The sequence below is a fragment of the Lepus europaeus genome, chromosome 6, assembly GCF_033115175.1.
Source record: "Lepus europaeus isolate LE1 chromosome 6, mLepTim1.pri, whole genome shotgun sequence".
Lineage (NCBI taxonomy): Eukaryota > Metazoa > Chordata > Mammalia > Lagomorpha > Leporidae > Lepus > Lepus europaeus.
Window position 1 is genome coordinate 63,301,312 of NC_084832.1, and position 20,350 is coordinate 63,321,661.

The following is a 20,350-nucleotide window of genomic DNA, read 5'->3' on the forward strand; positions in this document are numbered from 1 at the left end:
ACTCTGCCGGCTGCCTGAGCAGCATGGAGCCTGACTTCAAACCCCTGCCCTCTGTCAGGGTGAACTGAACCCCACCTATTATGTCCTTTCTAAAATAAAGTCTGATGCCTTAATTGTCTCTGCACCTCTTTGAACCCTAAAATCATAAAATAGTTACTGGCAAGTAGGCAGACCGGACTCACAGATCCCTAGGGTATGAGTGCTGTAGTATTTTCCAGAAGGGGCCGGGAATAGGCCCTGAGACACCGTTATAAACTTGACACCACCCCCCTCTAATTGAAGCAGTTTTCAGCATTTCAGCCTTGTTCTTGTCTGTCTTTGATCTAGTTTCCCTGATAATGGGATAGGAGATGGCTACCTTCATAGCCTTCTAGTTTTTACATCTCTTTCTCGGAAACCAGCCCATTCCGAACTAAAATCTTCAGTTCTGAATTCTTTATACCTGAGCGTGGACAGGAAGGTCCTCTGAAGCTGCCAGCTGTGTCTAAGGAAACAGAGTCACAGTGTACAGATAGGCCCACTGGGGGTCACTGTGTATCACTGCCAGCTGGCCGGATACCCTAAGGGAGTCCATTGAACATCCTACTCCGAGGCTTCCCACTGTCTCATCCCTGCAACACGCACATCTTATTCATGTTTATGCATTTTGTTTTTTAAGATTTATTTACTTATTTGAAAGGCAGAGAAAGGGAAAGAGAAAAAGAGATTTTCTGCCTGCTGATTCATTTCCCAAATGACCCCAACGGCCAGGGCTGGACCTGACTGAAGCCAGGGTCTAGGAACTCCATCCAGGTCTCTCATTTCAGTGGCAGGGGGTGAAGTATCCATACCATTCTCTGCTGCCTTCCCAGGTGAACCAGCAAGAAGCTGGATTGGAAGCAAAGCAGCCAGGACTCAAACCAGCATGCCACTACAGAATGCTTGCATTGTAATTGGTAGCTTAACCTGTTCACCAATCCTGTATTCATATATTCTGAAGGTGTTCCTGTAATGTGTTCTATCCCCTGTAAATTATTCTGACTATCCCAGATTCAAATTCAGTCACACTTTTACCAAAGTTATAGCCAGCCGTATCATCTGGAAACAGTGCCATTGCCAAGTTGCTTAACAAACATCTAGGTAGAGTCTGCTGCTCTTCTGTTTTGGTCTTTATTCAGCTCAGGTGTGCAATCACAGGACTCAGCAATGACAGTATGACTTCTCTTGCATATAGTGGAAGAAATAAAACAGTAAATGCAATAAAAATATTTAAAAATATTTAGGGACTGAGCCTCCACCTATGGTGCCGGCATCCCATATGAGTGCTGGTTCATGTCCCAGCTGCTCTTTTTCCAATCCAGCTCTCTGCTTGAGGCCTGGGAAAGCAGTGGAGGATGGCCCAAGTGCCTGGGCCCCTGCCCCTGCATGGGAGACCTGGAGGAAGCTGCTTGCTACTGGCTTCAGATCAGCTCAGCTGTAGCCATTGCGGCCATCTGGGGAGTGAACCAGCACATGGAAGACCTGTATCTCTGTATGTCCCTCTCTTTGTCTATAACTCTACCTCTCAAATAATAAATCTTTTTAAAATTTTACTTATTTGAAAGGTGGAACAACAGAGAGAGGGAGAGACAGAGACCATCTAGTTCACTTCCCAGATGCTGCAGCAGCCAAGTCTGGGCCACATCAAAGCCAAAAGCCAGGAACTCTGTCCTTGTCTTCTACTTGGGTGGCAGGGACTCAACTTGGGAAATCATCTGCTGCCTTCCCAGGAGCATTAGCAGGGAGCTGGATCAGAGGCAAAACAGCGAGATTGCCACCTGTCATTTTCAGAGATGGCAGCATTACAAGCGTGGCTTAACCTGCTGTGCCACAGTGTTGGCCACCAGTAAAAACTATTGATCCAATGTGAAATGAGGAGACAGTCTCATAAAGCAGCAACATAAATTAATTACCAGTCCAAAACATAACTATACACTACTTGAAAAGGATTACAAATTAAATTACAGGGTTAGTGAATCTCATTTGATCAGTTTCATTCATTTTTTGTAAAGATTTTATTTATTTGAAAGAGTTACATAGAGAAGGAAAGGCAGAGAGAGAGAGAAAGGTCTTCCTTCCATCTGCTGGTTCGCTCTCCCTATGGCCACAATGGCCAGGAGCTTCTTCTGGGTCTCCCACATGGGTGCAGGGGCCCAAGGACTTGGACCATCTTATACTGCTTTCCCAGGCTATTGCAGAGAGCTAGATTGGAAGTGGAGCAGCCAGGACTTGAACTGCTATGCATATGGGATGCTGTCACTGTAGGTGACGGCTATACCCGCTACGCCACAGTGTCGGTTCCTGAGTTCAAATGGTAAAGGACAACAAGTCCAAATGTATTTGGTCTGTGAGTTTCAGGTAATGTGTAGCAGTTCACATAGTAAGGGATGATTGCTTATCTGTGTGAAAGTTCCCAAAATGACTTCCCCATTAGAAAGAGTTACTGAAGAAGAACTAAAATGTTTTAGGGCCCTGTGATGGGTGGTGGAGATGGGGGTGGGAGGAAAACGGTGTATATATTTTAGGAGGAAACAGCCATGAGGGAAGAACTGTGGGTCCTACTTTGTGCTTCTGTCCATCAGCACTGGAAACAAACCAGATCAGAGCACAGCAGTGTTGTCACCAACTCTGTATTCCCAGATGCCAAGACTATATTCCTAAAGTTGTACTTATGAAATTTGTATTCCTTATAAGATAAAGAAAGTAGTAACTCAGTAAAAAATGGGTTGAGAACATCAGTGCCAGAGGTGAAATGCTAATGCCATGTTGTGTTAAATCTACAAGTATAGATTATGATCCACTTCTCTCTGCATTTGGTATTCTTTCCTTGGACTCAGTTATCAAACCTTCTGTGCCTGCATAATATGTATCATGTTTTTATATCAGGTAGGAAATTTTTCTACACTATCTCTTCCCATTTATTTATTTTTTTTTAAGATTTATTTGAGGGCCGGCAGAGCTAGAAGAAGAACCAGGGAGAGAGATATCTTCCATCTGCTGGTTTATTCCCCAAATGGCCTCATGGCCAGGCCTGAGCCAGGCTGAAGCCAGAATCCTGGAACTTCGTTTGGATCTCACGTGGGTGGCAGGGGTCAAAGCACTTGAGCCATTCTCCTCTGCCTTCCTAGGCACATTAGCAGGGAGCTGGATTGGAAGCAGAGCAGCCTGGACTCATATGAGATGCCTATGGTGCAGGTGGCTGCATAACCTACTGCACCATGACACCAGCCCCTCCTCATTTATTCTTACAAATAATCATTTTTTTCAAGTTCTTTAAGATAAGCATCTTGGGTTATTGGTTGGAATTACATAACTCTACAACTTACTTGGCAGTAGAGTTAACATCGTTGTAATACCCAGCCTTCCTATTCAGGATCCCAATATTTCTCTCCATCTGTAGAAACTGAGCTTCATTATTTTTTTTTAGATTTATTTTACTTTATTTATTTTAAGGTACAATGACAGCGAGAAGGGGAGAGACAGTGAAAGATCTAACATCAGCATGCTGATTCATTCTCCCAGATAACAGCAATGGCGGGGGGCTAGGCCAGACTGAAGCCAGAAACCCAGAACTCCATCTAGGTCTCTCGCATGTGGTTGGCAGGGGCCCAAGTACTTTAGCCATGAGCTTAAAACCACCGTGTCATCATGTTCTTCCCGTGCTCAAAAACCCTTCCTGGCAGCCTTTCACTGTGTGTTTCCCGAATCTTTACAGCTTCCATTGCACAGCCTGTCCTTAGCCTGGCTCCCGGCTTCGGATCAGCACGGTGCGCGGGTCTCCCACTTGGGTACAAGGGCCCAAGGACTTGGGCCATCTTCTACTGCTTTCCCAGGCCATAGCAGAGAGCTGGATCAGAAGTGGAGCAGCTGGAATTCAAAGCAGCGCCCATATGGGATGCCAGCAGTGCAGGCGATGGCTTTACCCGCTGCACCACAGTGCTATCCCCTAGAATTTACTTTCTTAAAAAATTATTTATTTATTTGAAAAGCAGAGTGACAGAGAGATAGAGGGAGACATGGGGAGAGAGAGAGCTTCCATCCTCTGGTTCACTTCCCAAATGGCAGCAATGGCCAGAGCTGGGCCAATCCAAAGCCAGGAGCCAGGAGCTTCTTCTGTGTCTTTCACATGGGTGGCGTGGGCTCAAGCACTTGGGCCATCTCCCACTGCTTCCCCAGGCACTTCAGCAGGGAGCTGGATCGAAAGTGGAGTAACTGGGACTCAAACTGGTGCCCATATGGGATGCTGGCGCTGCAGATGGCAGCTTAACCTGCTGTGCCACAGAGCCAGCCTAAGGAACAAACGATTTTACTCACTTTTAGGTACTTCAAAATGAATTCATTGTTTTTTTCTTTCATTAACCCATTTTACAAAATACAAAATAAGTTGCTTTTCTATTTGGGCCCCCTATTATTATTTTTTCCTGTCTGGGAATTGAGAATCTCTCTTGGAGAAAGTACCATCACCATCTGTGTTGAGTGGAGTTAGTGAGACCAAGAAATCCCACTTTCCCATTTCTCACCAGTGGTGTTACTGACAGATGTCTTTCATACTGCAGAGAAGATGGAAAAAAGGAGATGTGCACTCTGCCCCAGTGATCTCGATTACAGTGTCCTGTATTTTGCACGATCAGAGAATATAGCCGCTCATGAAAATTGCTTGGTAAGTGTCTTGACAATACAGCACGTAAGTACTTTTAGGATAGAACATACCAGAATAGATAAATGGTGCCTTAGATAGACAAAATAATGGGTTGGCCATGGTTGGGGCTTTTAAGTGAGGATTCAGAAGCATATTTTTCCAACTTAAAACTGATCCAAATCTTACCACTTTATGGTTACTTTAATTTATAACTGTTCAGACACAAAGTCAACGAATTGTGGTGACGAAGCTTTACTAAGTTTTTTTTTTTTTTTTTTTTTTTTGACAGGCAGAGTAGACAGAGAGAGAGAGACAGAGAGAAAGGTCTTCCTTTTGCCGTTGGTTCACCCTCCAATGGCCGCCGCGGTTGGCGTGCTGCAGCCAGCGCACCGCGCTGATCCGACGGCAGGAGCCAGGTGCCTCTCCTGGTCTCCCATGGGGTGCAGGGCCCAAGCACCTGGGCCATCCTCCACTGCACTCCCTGGCCACAGCAGAGAGCTGGCCTGGGAGAGGGGCAACCAGGACAGAATCCGGTGCCCCGACCGGGACTAGAACCCGGTGTGCCGGCGCCGCAAGGTGGAGGATTAGCCTAGTGAGCCGCGGCGCTGGCCTACTAAAGATATTTTAATAACATGTTTCAAATATAAGATGCCAGTAGACCTTCCACTCAAATACAATTTAAGATTGACTGACTTACTTAAAAGGCAAAGTTACAGAGAGAGAAGGAGAGACTGAGATCTTCCATCTACTGGTTCATTCTCCAGGTGGCCACAACAGCTGGGGCTGGATCAGGCCAAAGCCAGGAGCCAGGAGCTTCTTCTGGGTCTCCCACGTAGGTGCAGGAGCCAAAGCACTTGGGTCTTCTTCCACTGCTTTCCCAGGCATATTAGCAGGGAGCTGGATCAGAAATGGAGCAGCCAAGACTCAAACGAGCACCCATATTGAATGCTGGCACTGCAGGCGGTGGCTTGAGCAACACCAGCCCCCTAAATAACAGTTTCTATCAAACTCTACAGATTTTTGACATTTAAGTCTTTCATTTAAAAATATTGTTAGGACCGGCGCTGTGGCGCAGCAGGTTAAAGCGCCAGCCTACAGCGCCTGCATCCCATATGGGCACCGGTTCGCATCCAGCAGCTCTGCTTCCAATGCAGCTCTCTGCTATGGCCTGGGAAAGCAGTAGAAGATGGCCCAAGTCCTTGGGTCCTTGTGCCTGCGTGGGAGACCCAGAGGAAGCTCCTGGCTCCTGGCTTTGGATCAGCTCAGCTCTGGCTGTTGCAGTCATTTGGGGAGTGAGCCAACGGAATAAAAGACCTCTCTCTCTCCAACTCTGCTCTCTCTGTAACTCTTTCAAATAAATAAATCTTTAAAAAAAAAAAAGGTATTATTGTGTTCCATTTCACGGCTTTATCACCACTTAACTATTTCCGTATGGGAGGGCATTTAGGTTTTTCCAGTCTTTTCCTATGACTAATGAAATGTCGTGAACATTCTTATCCAGGTCTCCTTACCCCTGAGTTTCTCTGGTCTAGGATAGATAGCTAAGCGCAGACTTGTTGGGCACAGAGAGAGGGTTTATACTTCACTAAATTTGCCAAACTTTTCTCCAAAGAGCTTTTACCGAGTTTGATTTTCATTGTTTCTGAGTAATGTTTTTCTTTGTCTTTGTAAACACTAGTATTATGAGAGTTCCATTTTTCCCTCTGTCATAAGTGTGAAATGATGTCTCATTTTAATTCCCCTGGTTGCTAGTGAGATTGTACATCACTGAATCTGCTTGTGTGCCTCTCTGGTTTCTGCTTCGATGAATTGGTTTGGGTATTCATAGGAAAAGATTTATTTATTTATTTGGAAGGCAGCATTACAGAGAGGCAGAGAGAGAGAGAGAGAAGTCTTCATCCACTGGTTCACTCCCCAAAAGGCTGGAGCTGGGCAGATCCAAAGCCAGGAGCCAGGAGCTTCTTCCAGGTCTCCCACGCGGGTGCAGGGGCCCAAGGACTTGGGCCATCTTCTACTGCTTTCCCAGGCCATAGCAGAGAGCTGGATCAGAAGTGGAATAGCCGGGACTAGAACCGACATCCATATGGGATGCTGGCACTGCAGGAGGTGGCTTTATCCACTATGCCACAGTGCCGGGCCCTCATGCTTTATCTTATATGTAGGCTTTTAAACTTAATAATGTTTTCTGTCAGTTATGTTTGTAATGAAGTTTAATTCATCATTATTTTCCTTTATAATTTGTTGGGGTTTTCCCCCTTAGAAATTCTTTTCTATAATAATATTCTATCATTTGCTCCTCACATGTTAAAATTCTGCTTTTTCATTTAGTTTCTTAATAGAATTGGAATTTTAATATTTTTTTAATTTGACAGGTAGAGTTATAGACAGTGAGAAAAAGAGAGAGGGAGAAAGGTCTTCCTTCTGTTGGTTCACTCCCCAAATGGCCGTCACAGCCGGCGCTGTGCCGATCCAAAGCCAGAAGCCAGGTGCCTCTTCCTGGTATCTCACATGGGTGCAGGGGCCCAAGCACTTGGGCCATCCTCTACTGCCTTCCCAGGCCACAGCAGAGAATTGGACTGAAAGAGGAGCCACTGGGACTAGAATCCGACGCACATATGGGATGCCGACACCGCAGGCGGAGGATTAACCAAGTAAGCCACGGCGTCGGCCCAGAATTTTAATTTAAACACCAATTTAATTTACTGAATTTAAATTTTAAGCATAAATCTAATTTTGTTTTTCAGCACCACAATAATCTATACTTTTCTCATCAATTTGTAATAATAGTAATGATAGCTATTATTATTTGACACAAAGTAATGTTCTGGTAGCTATATCTACGTTGAAGTATTAACCGTGATAGCAGTCCTAACAGGCTGGTACTATTAGTATCCCCAGACCGAAGACGAAACAGCCAGGAAGCAGGGTCTCGTGGCTAGTTAGTTGTCGAGCCAGGATCTTTACCCAGGCAGTTCAGTTCCAGAACCCCACTGTTCGCCCAGGGTGTAGCAGTACCATTTGTCATGTGTGCACAGTTAGTTTCTCACTCTCAAACCCTGAGCTGATGTAACACTACCTTATTTACTGCGGCTTCTGAACAAACTGGCTGTAGCTTTGAATTTTAGAACCAGCTTTTTAAATTTCACAAAGAGGTCAGCGCTGTGGCTCAACAGGCTAATCCTCCACCTTGCGGCCCTGGCACACCGGGTTCTAGTCCCGGTCAGGGCGCCGGATTCTATCCCGGTTGCCCCTCTTCCAGGCCAGCTCTCTGCTGTGGCCCAGGAGTGCAGTGGAAGATGGCCCAAGTCCTTGGGCCTTGCACCCGCATGGGAGACCAGGAGAAGCACCTGGCTCCTGGCTTCAGATCAGCGAGATGCACCAGCTGCAGCGGCCATCGGAGGGTGAACCAACGGCAAAGGAAGACCTTTCTCTGTCTCTCTCTCACTATCCACTCTGCCTGTCAAAAAAAAAAAAAAAATTTTTTTTTACAAAGATATCTTTTGTAATTTTCAATGGCACTGAATTGAATTTATAGATCAATTTGGGAAAAACAAGCATCTTCATAATATTTGAGTCTTCTCATCCATTAACAAGATCTCTTTGTCCAGTTTTTAAGACCTTTTTAAACCAACTGTTGTTGGTATATACCAGGCATAGGGAATGTCTAGCCCATGGGCCATATAAGGTCTGTTAAATGATTTGGTCTGACCCTCCCAAGGCAACCACATATGGGACTTGAAATTCAGTAAATCTATAGCAGGCTAATGCTTAAGTTGATAACAAGTGATGTTATGAATATCCAGATGGCTCTTGGCAGAAAAAAAGGTTCCCCACCCCTGGTACATACAAACACTGTTGATTTTTACTTACTGATCTCATTGAACAACCTTGCCAGATTCTTGTTATAAACATCTGTAGATTCACCTGGATATTGTATTTCCACATTGCTCATCTGTAAATAGGATAGTTTATTTATTTCTTAGTTTGAGGGCTTCATAATCTCACTTTTCTTTTTTTACAAATTATATTTTCTGGAAAATTATAGTGATGATAATTAGAAGAAGTTAAAGTAGGGAGTACTGTCTTGTTTTTAATATTAATTTTTAGGAGCTTCTAAAGTCTTATTGAATTTGTATATGCTTTAGATTGTTTTTAAAGATTTATTTACGTATTTGAAAGGCAAAATTAGAGAAGAAGAGATAGAGAGAGATCTTCCATCTGCTGGTTCGTTCCCCAAATGGACCAGACCAAAAGCAGCGACCTGGAACTCCATTCAGGTTCCACTGGGTAGCAGGGGCCCAAGCACTTGAGCTGTCTTCCATTACTTTCCCAGGCACATTGGCAGGGAGCTGGATCAAAAGTAGAGAAGCCAGGACATGGACGCATGTCTATATGGGATGCCAGCATTAAAGGCTGTGGTTAACCTACTGCACTAGAACGCCAGCCTTTGCTTTAGATTTATAATGGTTTCATTTTATTAAAACAATGAAGTTAACCTCCTGTGTCTAATCTGTTAAAGAATATTATGGCAGTCATTTGGCACAGCATTTAAAACACTGTTAGAGACCTACATTCCATATAGGAGTGCTTGAGTTTGAGTAATAGCTCTGCTCTTGATTCCAGCTTCCTCCTGTGCACACCCTGGAGGCAGCAAAAGAAGCTCAAGTACTTGCATACCTGCAGCCCATGTGGGAGTTCTGGGTTGAGTTCTAGGAGCCTGGCTTTGACCTGGCCCAGCCCGGGCTATTGTAAGCATTTAGATAGTGAACCAGCAGATGGAAGGTACCTCTCTGTCTCTCTTTCTCTATCATTCAAATAATAAGTAAGTAAATACTTTTTTGAAATTGAGCTTTGAATATTATGAAACACTTGTTCTGCTGTCTGTTGAAATGGTCTGATTTCTTTCTTGTTCCTTCTGTGGCCACAAACAGTGCTAGATGCTTTATTTTATTTATATATGGCCAGCACTGTGGCATAGCCAGTAAAGCTGCCACCTGCAGTGCGAGAATCCCATATGGGCACCAGTTCAACTCCAGGCTACTCCTGTTCCAATCTAGCTTCTCCTCCATGGCGTGGGAAAGCAGTAGAGGATGGCTCAGGTGTTTGTGCTCCTGCACCCACTTGGGAGACCCAGAAGCAGCTCCTAGCGTTGGATCGGCCCAGCTGCAGCTATAGCAGTCATCTGGGGAGTAAACCGGCAGATGAAAGACTTTTCTGTTTCTCCCTCTCTCTGTAATTCTGTCTTTCTAATAAATAAATAAAATCTTTAAATATACATGTGTGTGTGTGTGTGTACATTTACACAGTTTGAAGATTTTTTTTTCTTTTTTTTTTTCTTTTTTTTTTTGACAGGCAGAGTGGACAGTGACAGAGAGAGACAGAGAGAAAGGTCTTCCTTTTGCCGTTGGTTCACCCTCCAATGGCTGCCGCGGCCAGTGTGCTGCGGCTGGCGCACCGCGCTGATCCGAAGCCAGGAGCCAGGTGCTTCTCCTGGTCTCCCATGGGGTGCAGGGCCCAAGGACTTGGGCCATCCTCCACTGCACTCCCGGGTCATAGCAGAGAGCTGGACTGGAAGGGGGGCAACCGGGACAGAATCCGGCGCCCCGACCGGGACTAGAACCCTGTGTGCCGGCTCCGCTAGGCGGAGGATTAGCCTGTTGAGCCACGGCACCGGCCTAGTTTGAAGATTTTTTAAAAATATCTCAAACTTAAAGAAAAATTGCACATATAGTACAAATAACTTTTCTTTTTGGCCAGAACCATTTTAAATTAAATGATGTGTCATCTTTCCCTAATAATTTAGTATTTTTTTTCTACAGGCAAGAACCTTCTTTCCCATAGCACACTATAGCCACTAAGATCATTACATTGCTGCTACCTAATCCTCAAGCAGCTTTCATGTGTTGTCCTAAATGCAGAAGAGTCCAACCTAGGACTTGCACTTAGTTTTCATGTCTCAAGATTTTTTTTTTAAGATTTATTTATTTATTTGAAAGAGTTATACAGAGAGAGAAGGAGAGGCAGAGCGAGAGAGAGAGCGTCTTCCAACTTTTGGTTCACTCCCCAAATGGCTGCTATGGCTGGAGCTGCGCCGATCTGAAGCCAGCAGCCAGGAGCCTCTTCTGGGTCTTCCATGTGGATGCAGGGGCCCCAGGACTTGGGCCATCTTCTGCTGCTTTCCCAGGGCATAGCAGAGAGCTGGATGGGAGGTGGAGCAGCCGGGACTCGAACTGGCGCCCATCTGGGATATGGGCACTACAAGCGGAGGCTTTACCCGCTATGCCGCAGCGTTGGCCCCTCTAATATACTTTTTTTTTTTTTTTTTTTTTTGGTGACAGGCAGAGTGGATAGTGAGAGAGAGAGAGACAGAGAGAAAGGTCTTCCTTTTTGCCACTGGTTCACCCTCCAATGGCCGCTGCGGCCGGCGCATCTCGCTGATCCGAATCCAGGAGCCAGGTGCTTCTCCTGGTCTCCCTTGCGGGTGCAGGGCCCAAGGACTTGGGCCATCCTCCACTGGCTTCCCGGGCCATAGCAGAGAGCTGGCCTGGAAGAGGGGCAACGGGATAGAATCCGGCGCCCCAACCGGGACTAGAACCCTGTGTGCTGGCGCCGCAAGGCGGAGGATTAGCCTGTTAAGCCACGGTGCCGGCCCCCTCTAATATACTGTTAATGTTGATTTGCTGCTGTTAAGTTTATTGATATAACTTGGATGAAACAAGCTGTACTCTTTTTCAGTGTCGTTTTGGAGTTTTGAGACTCATCTGTACCTATGTATCCATTACCATGATCAAGATATGGAACATTTCCATTACTCCAGAAGGTTCCCTCGGCCCTCTGTGTAATCACTTCCTTTCTACCCTAAGTCCCTATTGATTGGTCTTTTCTGTTTGCAAATTTCCTATGAAAGAATCCCTATGGTATATACTCTTGTATCTGGCTTCCCTTGCTCCTTGCAGTAATTTTGAGATTTATTCCTGTTTTTTTATGTATCTGTATTTTGTTCCTTTCTATTTCTCCACAGTGTTCCATTGTATGAATAGATCAGTTTCTTTAGCCATTCATCTCTTGTTTCCAATTTGGGGCTCTTAAGTCTGTAGTGAACATCTATATGTGAGTCCATATGCTTTTTTTTTTTTTTTTTTTTTTTAAGACTTTCTTTAATTACTTGAGAGGTAGAGTTACAGACAATGAAAGGGAGAGACAAAGAGAAAGGTCTTCCTTCTGCCGGTTCGCTCCCTAAATGTCCACAACAGCCGGAGTTATGCTGATCTGAAGCCAGGAGCCCGGAGCTTCTTCCAGGGCTCCCACGCGGGTACAAGGGCCCAAGGACTTGGGCCATCTTCTACTGCTTTTCCAAGCCATAGCAGAGAGCTGGATCAGAAGTGGAGCAGCCGGGACTCACACCAGTGCCCATATGGGATGCTGGCACTGCAGGCAGCAGCTTTACCTACTACACCACAGAGCTGGCCCCGAGGAATCCAAGTACTTGAGCCATCCTGCTGTTGCCTCCCATGCATATTAGCAGGAAGCTGCATCAGAAGCAGAGGTGGAGCTGTATCCCAGGCACTCTGATATTGGATGTGGACATCCCAAGCAGCAGGTTACCCTACCGCACCAGAGCGCCCACCCTACTTTTTCTTATATTCTTGATATGAGTCATTTGTCATATATTTTGTGACTATTTTCTCACAATGACTTGCCTTTTAATTTTTTTTGCAGTGTCTTTCAGACAGCAAAAATACTTAATTCTGTTGAAGTCTAACTCTTTTCTTCATGGTTTTTGCTTTTTATAAGATACCTTTGGCTATGTCAGTTTCACAAGAAATCTTATATTTTCCATGCCCCCTGTTGTTTAAGCAGATATGTAATACTGATTTTCAATTAGAAGTTAGGTTGGATTTTTTTTTTTTTTTAATCTAAGAGGCAGCTACAAACAGAAGGAGAGACGGAGAGTTCTTCCATCCACTGGTTCACTCCCCAAATGGCCACAATGGCTGAAACTGAGGCAAACTGCAGCCAGGAGCCTGGAGTATCTTCCAAGTCTCCCTTGCAGGTGCAGGAGCCCAAGCTCTTGGGCCATTGTCCACTGCTTTTCCAGGCCATCAGAAGAGAGCTGGATTGGAAGTGAAGCTGCTGGGCATGAACTGTCCCCCATATAGGATGCTGGTGTGACAAATGGAGGCTTAGCCTACTATGCCACGGCACCAGTGCTAGGTTGTATTCTTAAGGTTTCATGTAGCACCAAGAAACTTGAAGTGATCTAAACCTGAGAGGGTAGCTGTGGTACGTTCTGAGGGCATTTCATAGCTCCTGAAGGCAAGCGCACAGGTGCCGGAAAGCCATCAGGAATGTCCTCTCGAGCCCTCTCTTTTCTTTCTTTGCAGATTGGCTTGTCCTAACCACATGGCTTCAGCTATTTCTCAGACTCTGTTCTACACTTCTAGGATAGGGAATCAGTTTCACAGCTTGATGTCAGGGTCTGCCAGGTCCAGTGAGCTGTAATTAGAGTATAAAACACATCTGGGAATTGGGGTCTCTCTCAAAGAAATGGGGTGGCTTCTGTGGTCTGCTCATACATCTGAAAAGGTTGTCACTGCTCCATCCTAATCCCACTGCCATTCCTGATGAGTATCTTAGGTACCATTTGCTGACTTGTTTTTAATAACTCTGGAATTCTTCCCTCTGATTGCAGTTATTTTCCTCAGCGCTTGTGGAATGTGAGGATCATGATCCATGTAATCATGGTAGAAATTTTGATGTGGAATCAGTAAAGAAAGAAATCCACAGAGGAAGGAGGTTGGTAAGTAGAAGTGATTTTATTAACTCACATAGGATGACCATACTTTCAGGGAATGCATTCTAAAGAAAGTCTGAATGATAAACCAGGGGCAGAGAAACATCTGAGAGAGCTGGAAGAAGTGGAACCTGTTTTAGAAGCTTAGATTCAAGTGAACATTTAGTGTTGTAAAACATGATTCGGGGCCGGCACCATGGCTTAACTGGCTAATCCTCCGCCTTGCGGCGCCGGCACACCGGGTTCTAGTCCCGGTTGGGGCACCGGATTCTATCCCAGTTGCCCCTCTTCCAAGCCAGCTCTCTGCTATGGCCCGGGAAGGCAGTGGAGGATGGCCCAAGTTCTTGGGCCCTGCACCCGCAAGGGAGACCGGGAGAAGCGCCTGGCTCCTGGCTTCGGATCAGCACGATGCGCCAGCTGCAGCAGCCATTGAAGAGTGAACCAACGGCAAAAAGGAAGACCTTTCTCTCTGTCTGTCTCTCACTATCCACTCTGCCTGTCAAAAAAAAAAAAAAAAAAAATGATTTGTCAGCGAAGTTGGTAAGAGCTGCAGAGAGCCTACCTGTAAGTAGAAGAAAACCTCAACTCAAACTGGCTTTAACACAGAGCAGGCTTATTTCCTCCTTAACCAGAGGGGAAGCTGGCCTCAAGTTTGGTTCAGTGTCTAAACGTGTCATCGGGGGTTTATGTTCTTTGTGCTCCTGTGACATCGCCTGGTCCCCTGGTGGTGGTAAGGTGACTGCAGTCAGAATCTGGCGCTTCAAGCTTTCTGGTTCACAGTGTACAAGGAAGTTCCTGTTTTTTATATAGTCAGATCTGTCTTTTTCTTTATTCTTTTGTGGATTCTGGGTTTTCTGCCTGCCTCTGATAGCATCCTTGTCTCAGTGCCATGCTTTTTTCTTTCTCCTTCACCTCCTAGTTTGTTTGTTTTTTTTTTTAAGTTTCTAAAATTCTGTTTATAGTAGTTCCTCCCCCATATTTGTGGTATCACTTTCCATGACTGTAGTTACTCACTGTCAACCATGGCCTGAAAATATTAAATGGAAAATTCAGAAATAAGTAATTTAAGTCATAAATAATTTTATTATAGTTTATTTTTGTAGTTATTCTATTTTACTATTGGTTAATGTTAACTTCTTACTGTGCCTAATTTATAAATCAAACTTTACCATAAGCATGTATGTATTAGAAAAAATAAAGTATCAGTATATGTAGGGCTCTTTACTGTACAAGGTTTTACACATCCACTGGAGGTCGCAGAATATATTCACTATGTACAATGGGACTGTTATTTGTAGTTAGAATTTTTCAGATTTATTTATTTACTTTGAAAGTAAGAATTAGAGATCTTCCATCTACTGGTTCACTCGCCAGATGGCTACAATGGCCAGCACTGGGACAGGCCTGAGCCAGGATCTTCATCTGGGTCTCCCACATGAGTGGCAGTAGCACAAACACTTGGATCATCTTGTGCTACTTTTCTCAGGCCATGAACAGGGAGCTAGATGGAAAGTGAAGCAGCCGGGACATGAACTAGAGTGCCAAAGCTGGAGCTAGGCCATTCGGGAGCCAGGAGCTTCATCCGGGTCTCCCACATGGGTGCAGGGGCCCAGGGACTTGGGCCACCTTCTACTACTTTCCCACACCATTAGCAGGGAGCTGGATCGACGTGGACCAGCCAGGACTTGAATCGGCACCAGTATGGGATGCCAGCACTGCAGACAGGGGCTTAACCTACTATGCCAAAATGCCAGTCCCAGTAGTATATCTTAAAATTAAAATTTGGTGTTGCAATGTCTCCAGCTTTATTTTTATTATTTTAGAATGCTCTAGCCATTCAGGGTCTCTTGTGTTTCCATATGAATTTTACCTTTTTTTTTTTTTTTGTTTGTCTAGATCTGAGAATAATGTCATTGTATTTTGATTGGGATCACATTGAATCTGTAAATTGCTTTCAGTATTATGGACATTTTGATGATATTAATTCTTCCAATCCACAAACATGGAAGATTTTTCCATTTTTTAAAAATTTTTTTATGTCTTCTGTTTCTTTCTTTAATATTTTATAATTTTCATCATAGAGATCTTTCATCTCCTAGGTTAAATTTATTCCAAGGTATTTAAAATTTCTTGTGGCTATTGTGAATGGGACTGATCTTACATGTTCTTTCTCAGCCATGGCATTGTTACTGTATATGAAGACTGTTGAGTTTTGTGTGTTGATGTTATAATCTGCAACTTTGCCACACTCTCTTATGTGTTCCATTAGTCTCTTAATGGTGTCGTTTGGCTCTGCTATATATAGAATCATGTCATCTGCAAACAGATCATTTGACTTTCTTCTTTCCAGTTTGCATCCCTTTGATTTCTTTTTCTTGCCTAATGACTGGCTAAAAACTTCTAAAACTATATTGAATAGCAGTGATAAAAGTGCTCTACAATGAAAATTACAAAACATTAAAAAAATAGAAGATGAGACACACAAAAAAATGGAAAAATCTTCCATGTTGGTGGATTGGGAGAATTAATATCATCAAAAGGTCCATACAACCTAAATCAATTTATAGATTCAGTGTAATCCCAATAAAGGTACCAAGAACATTCTCTTCAGATTTAGAAAAAAATGATCCTAAAACTCCTATGGAAACACAAGAGACCAGACCATGAATAGCTAAAGCAATCTCAACAAAAAACGAAGTCCGAAGATCACAGTACCAAATTTCAAGACATACTACAGGGCCATTATAATCAAAACAGCATGGTACTGGCACAGAAATAGGCACATGAACCAGTGGAACAGAATAGAAACCCCAGAGATTAATTCATGCATCTACAACCAACTACTCTTTGATAAATGAGCTAAAATTACTCCCCGGAGAAAGGACGGTCTCTTCAAAAAATGGGGTTGGGAAAATCGGATCTCGGCATGCATAAATATAAGACAGACTCCTACATTACACCCCTTTACAAAAATCAATTCACAGTGGATCAAGGATCTAGATCTAAGACCTGATCTAAAGCCATCAAATTACTAGAGGATAACATAGGGAAAACACTGCAAGTCATTGGCATTGGCAAAGACTTCTTGGGTAATACACCAAAGCACAGGCAATAAAAGCAAAGATCGATAAATAGGAGTACATCAAGCTGAGAAACTTCTGTAGGACTGACATTATAGTGTGGTGGGCATCCCATATGGGCATCAGTTTGTGTCCTGGCTGTTCCACTTCTTTTTTTTCTTTTTAAGATTTATTTATTTATTTGAAAGGCAGAGTTACTGCAAGTCAAGAGAAGGAGAGAGAGAAAGAGGTCTTCCATCCACTGATTTCACTTCCCAGATGGCTGCACTGGTTGGAGCTGGGCCAGTCCAAAGCCAGGAGCTTCTTCTAGGTCTCCCTTGTGGGTGCAGGGGCCCAAGGACTTGGGCCATCTCCCACTGCGTTCCTAGGCCACAGCAGAGATCTGGATCAGAAGTGGCGCTAATAGCCTGGGAAAAGCAGCAGAAGATGGCCCAAGTGTTTGGGTCCCTGTCACCCATGTGGGAGATGTGGAGGAAGCTCCTGGCTTCAGCCTGGCCTAGTGCTGGCCATAGCAGCCATTTGGGGAGTGAACCAGCAGATGGAAGCCCTCTCTCTCTCTCTGTGTCTCTCTCTATCCCTCCCCATCTAGCTGTCTCTCCCTCTATCTGTGTAACTCTTTTGAAAATAAATAAAATAAATCTTTAAAAAATTAAGAAGCTTCTGCCCAGCAAATGAAGTGCTCAGCTAAGTGTAGAGGCAACTGACAGAATGGGAGAAAATATTTGAAAACTATGCAACTGATAAAGAATTAATTTCTAGAATATATAAGGAGCTCAAGAATCTCAACAACTGCAAAAACAGTCAGTTAGGAAATGGACAAAGGACACGAAGAAGCAGATTTCAATGGATGAAACACAAGTGGCCAACAGACATGTGAAAACATGCTGGGATCACTAGCCATCTTGGAAATGCAAATAAAAGCCAGGAAGTGGTTTCATGTTAATCCAGGTATAATAGCTGTCATCAAAAATCAAAATATAACAACCGCTGGTGAGGATGTGGAGAAAAAGATAGCCTAATATACTGTTGGTTCAAATGTAAACTGGTAAAACCATTATGGAGGACAGTATGGAGATTCCTCAGAAATCTGAAAATAGACCTACCATATGACCCAGCCATCCAACTCCTGGGAATATACCCAAAGATAATGAAATCAGCATCTGAAAGATTTACTTTATGCCCCATGTTTATAGCAGCTCAATTCATAATAGCTAAAATATGGAATCAACCCAGATGTCTATCAACTGATGCCTGGATAAAGAAAATGTGGTATATATACATGATGGAATACTACTCAGCCATAAAAATAATGAAATCCTATCTTTTGCAGTAAATTGATACAGCTGGAGATTGTTAAGACAAATATCACATGTATGGCCTCATTTATGGTAGCTAATACATAGAGTACAAAAAATTAATATATGAGTGAAATTGTTAGAGTCTTAAGCCTGAGGCTGGCCCCTGACCAGCAGGGGACAGCACAGGCACTCCTCAACAAGGCGAACGGGAGAGGTAAGGTCAATGGGTGACAAACACACCACAAGCACCCGTGAGTTCTGTCGAAGCAGGAACCGCTTTATTGAAGACGTATGCAGGCTTATAAAGCTTACGAAAGACATGTGCAGTAGGGGAGCCAATCAGTGAAAAGGTAATGCAGGCATGGGTGGACCATGCACAGGGGCACCTTAAGCAAAGTATAGGGATCATGCACTGTCCACGTGTCTGGAACTAAAGCAGACCTATCCCTGCCGGTGGTCTGATCTCAAGTAGCTTAAACACAGCAGCCGTAGACACACCCCTCGAACATCCGCCAGGTGCCATATTGTAATGAAGATTTTAGGCAATGCCCAACATGAAATTGGTATCTTGGATTTGATTTTTATCTTTAGCCCTTGTTTGTATTCCTGCTGAACACTGATCTTTCTCCTTTTTATTTGTTGAACTGTTTATTCAGTGGAGCATTAAGCCTTTGAATATAAAGTAAATTAAAAATACATTATCACGGGGCCGGCGCTGTGGTGCAGCGGGCTAATGTCCTGGCCTGAAGCATTGGCATCCCATATGGGCGTCGGTTCTAGTCCCGGCTGCTCCTCTTCCAATCCAGCTCTCTGCTATGGCCTGGGAAAGCAGTAGAAGATGGCCCAAGTCCTTGGGCCCCTGCACCCGCATGGGAGACCCAGAAGAAGCTCCTGGCTTCGGATGGGTGCAGCTCCAGCCATTGCGGCCATCGGATGGAAGACCTCTCTCTCTGTCTCTCTCTCTGCCTCTCCTTCTCTCTCTGTGTAACTCTGACTTTCGAATAAATAAATAAAATCTTAAAAAATACATTATCAGAAAAAGTTTTAAAAAGAAAGGAAGGAGAAGGGAGGGAGAGAAATATGATACTCTTAGGATTTTATCTATGAACTACTTGAAATCTGTTCTCTTTATATTAATAAAAAGTTAATTAATAATTCTGTCTTCCTCTCTGTTGCTCTTCAGATAAATATATCTTTAAATAAAAGCAAGACATCAAATAAACTGAATTAGGAAAAACTGTTATTACTCAGATTTATTAAAATTATTTTTTGATATACTGTATAGATTTCAAAGAGGTTTCCTTTCCTTTCTCTCCTGTTCTCTTCTGTAACAGCGCCGCAGGCAGGGATCGCTCCCCGGGGGAAGATGAGTAGTCACATAGCTCGTAGCAACACAACCAGGAGCTGCTCTCGCATCAGGTCCAGTGTTCCTGACCCCTTGTCTAGTTTGCCAGCTCTGCTTCTCAGAAATCTTTCAAAAAGAGGGAAAGAGATTGTGTTTTGAGATAAAAAGTGTTGGGCTTTTAATCAGCTCATTACAGAACAGTCCAAGTCAAACATCCTAATTATCTGAGATTTTGCTGAAATATCTAGATGAATGGGCATGTGTAAGTTCCTAATGTTTATAGCTCAGGGTGGAATTTTACTAATAACATCCAGGATTATAAAACAGGTCTGCTGACTTAAATTATGTTTAATGATATCTTTCATTTTAAATGTTAACAAAGATTATGAAAGCCAGTACTTAGTAACATCTCTTCTTCTGTAGAAATGTACATTTTGTGGTGAACGAGGAGCCACCGTGGGATGTGATTTAAAATACTGTGCCAAGAATTACCACTTTTTCTGTGCCAAGATGGACCATGCCTTTCCACACACTGATGAAGCTCAAGGAATTTATAAGTATGTATTAAAATAACTTTAAAATCACATCTAGAAGATTAGGATAAGGAATAGTTAGGCTAAGATAAAGGAGACGTTTCAAGCTAATTATATATAGATGGTTTCCGGAGGACAGCATGGTTTGGGGGATGCCCACTTGGGAACCTGACCTCACACCTTCTCTAAACCAGAAAGAGGAAATATTCAAAAACAGAAACAGAACCAGTATGCATTGTGCAAGGTTCTGCCTTTGTTTTTGAATCTCCCTTCATCTTTCCCTTCCTGATAGGAAGCGTTACTTGTCATGGAACCAGTCCAGATCTGTTTGTTTCTGCAGAAAAGATGGGGTTAGCACAGATACATAGGTCTATCCCTTTATTTTGTGTGTGGAATGAAGGTAACTACCCACCACCATTCTGATAAATAGCTCTTTGTCACCTCTCCTGTCTTGTCTAAATGTGATAAACTTTGCAGCACATACAGTAATTAATCATGAAGTACTTAAAAAAATACTGGTCGAATTGCCTTTGGTTTTTAATTTTTCTTCATTTCTTTCAATAATTACTTCATGTTCATTTAGACTCAGCAGAGCAGTTTTCAAATCCAGTGGAATTATATTTGCTTTAGGGAGAGGAGTTGT

The 20,350-nt window shown here is 43.6% G+C and overlaps 1 protein-coding gene across 2 annotated transcripts in view; it reads left to right on the forward strand.

The window, feature by feature from the left end:
* The window catches only part of SETDB2 (SET domain bifurcated histone lysine methyltransferase 2), a 97,396-nt gene that overhangs the window by 58,928 nt on the left and 18,118 nt on the right, over positions 1-20,350 (forward strand). Inside the window, exons 12-14 of one of the 2 annotated variants that reach the window (XM_062194221.1) lie at positions 4,557-4,678; positions 13,350-13,457; positions 19,598-19,731. In XM_062194221.1, coding sequence (XP_062050205.1) covers positions 4,557-4,678; positions 13,350-13,457; positions 19,598-19,731 — 364 coding nt within the window. The remainder of the gene's footprint in view (positions 1-4,556; positions 4,679-13,349; positions 13,458-19,597; positions 19,732-20,350) is intronic. The other variant, XM_062194220.1, reaches the window with a different exon arrangement.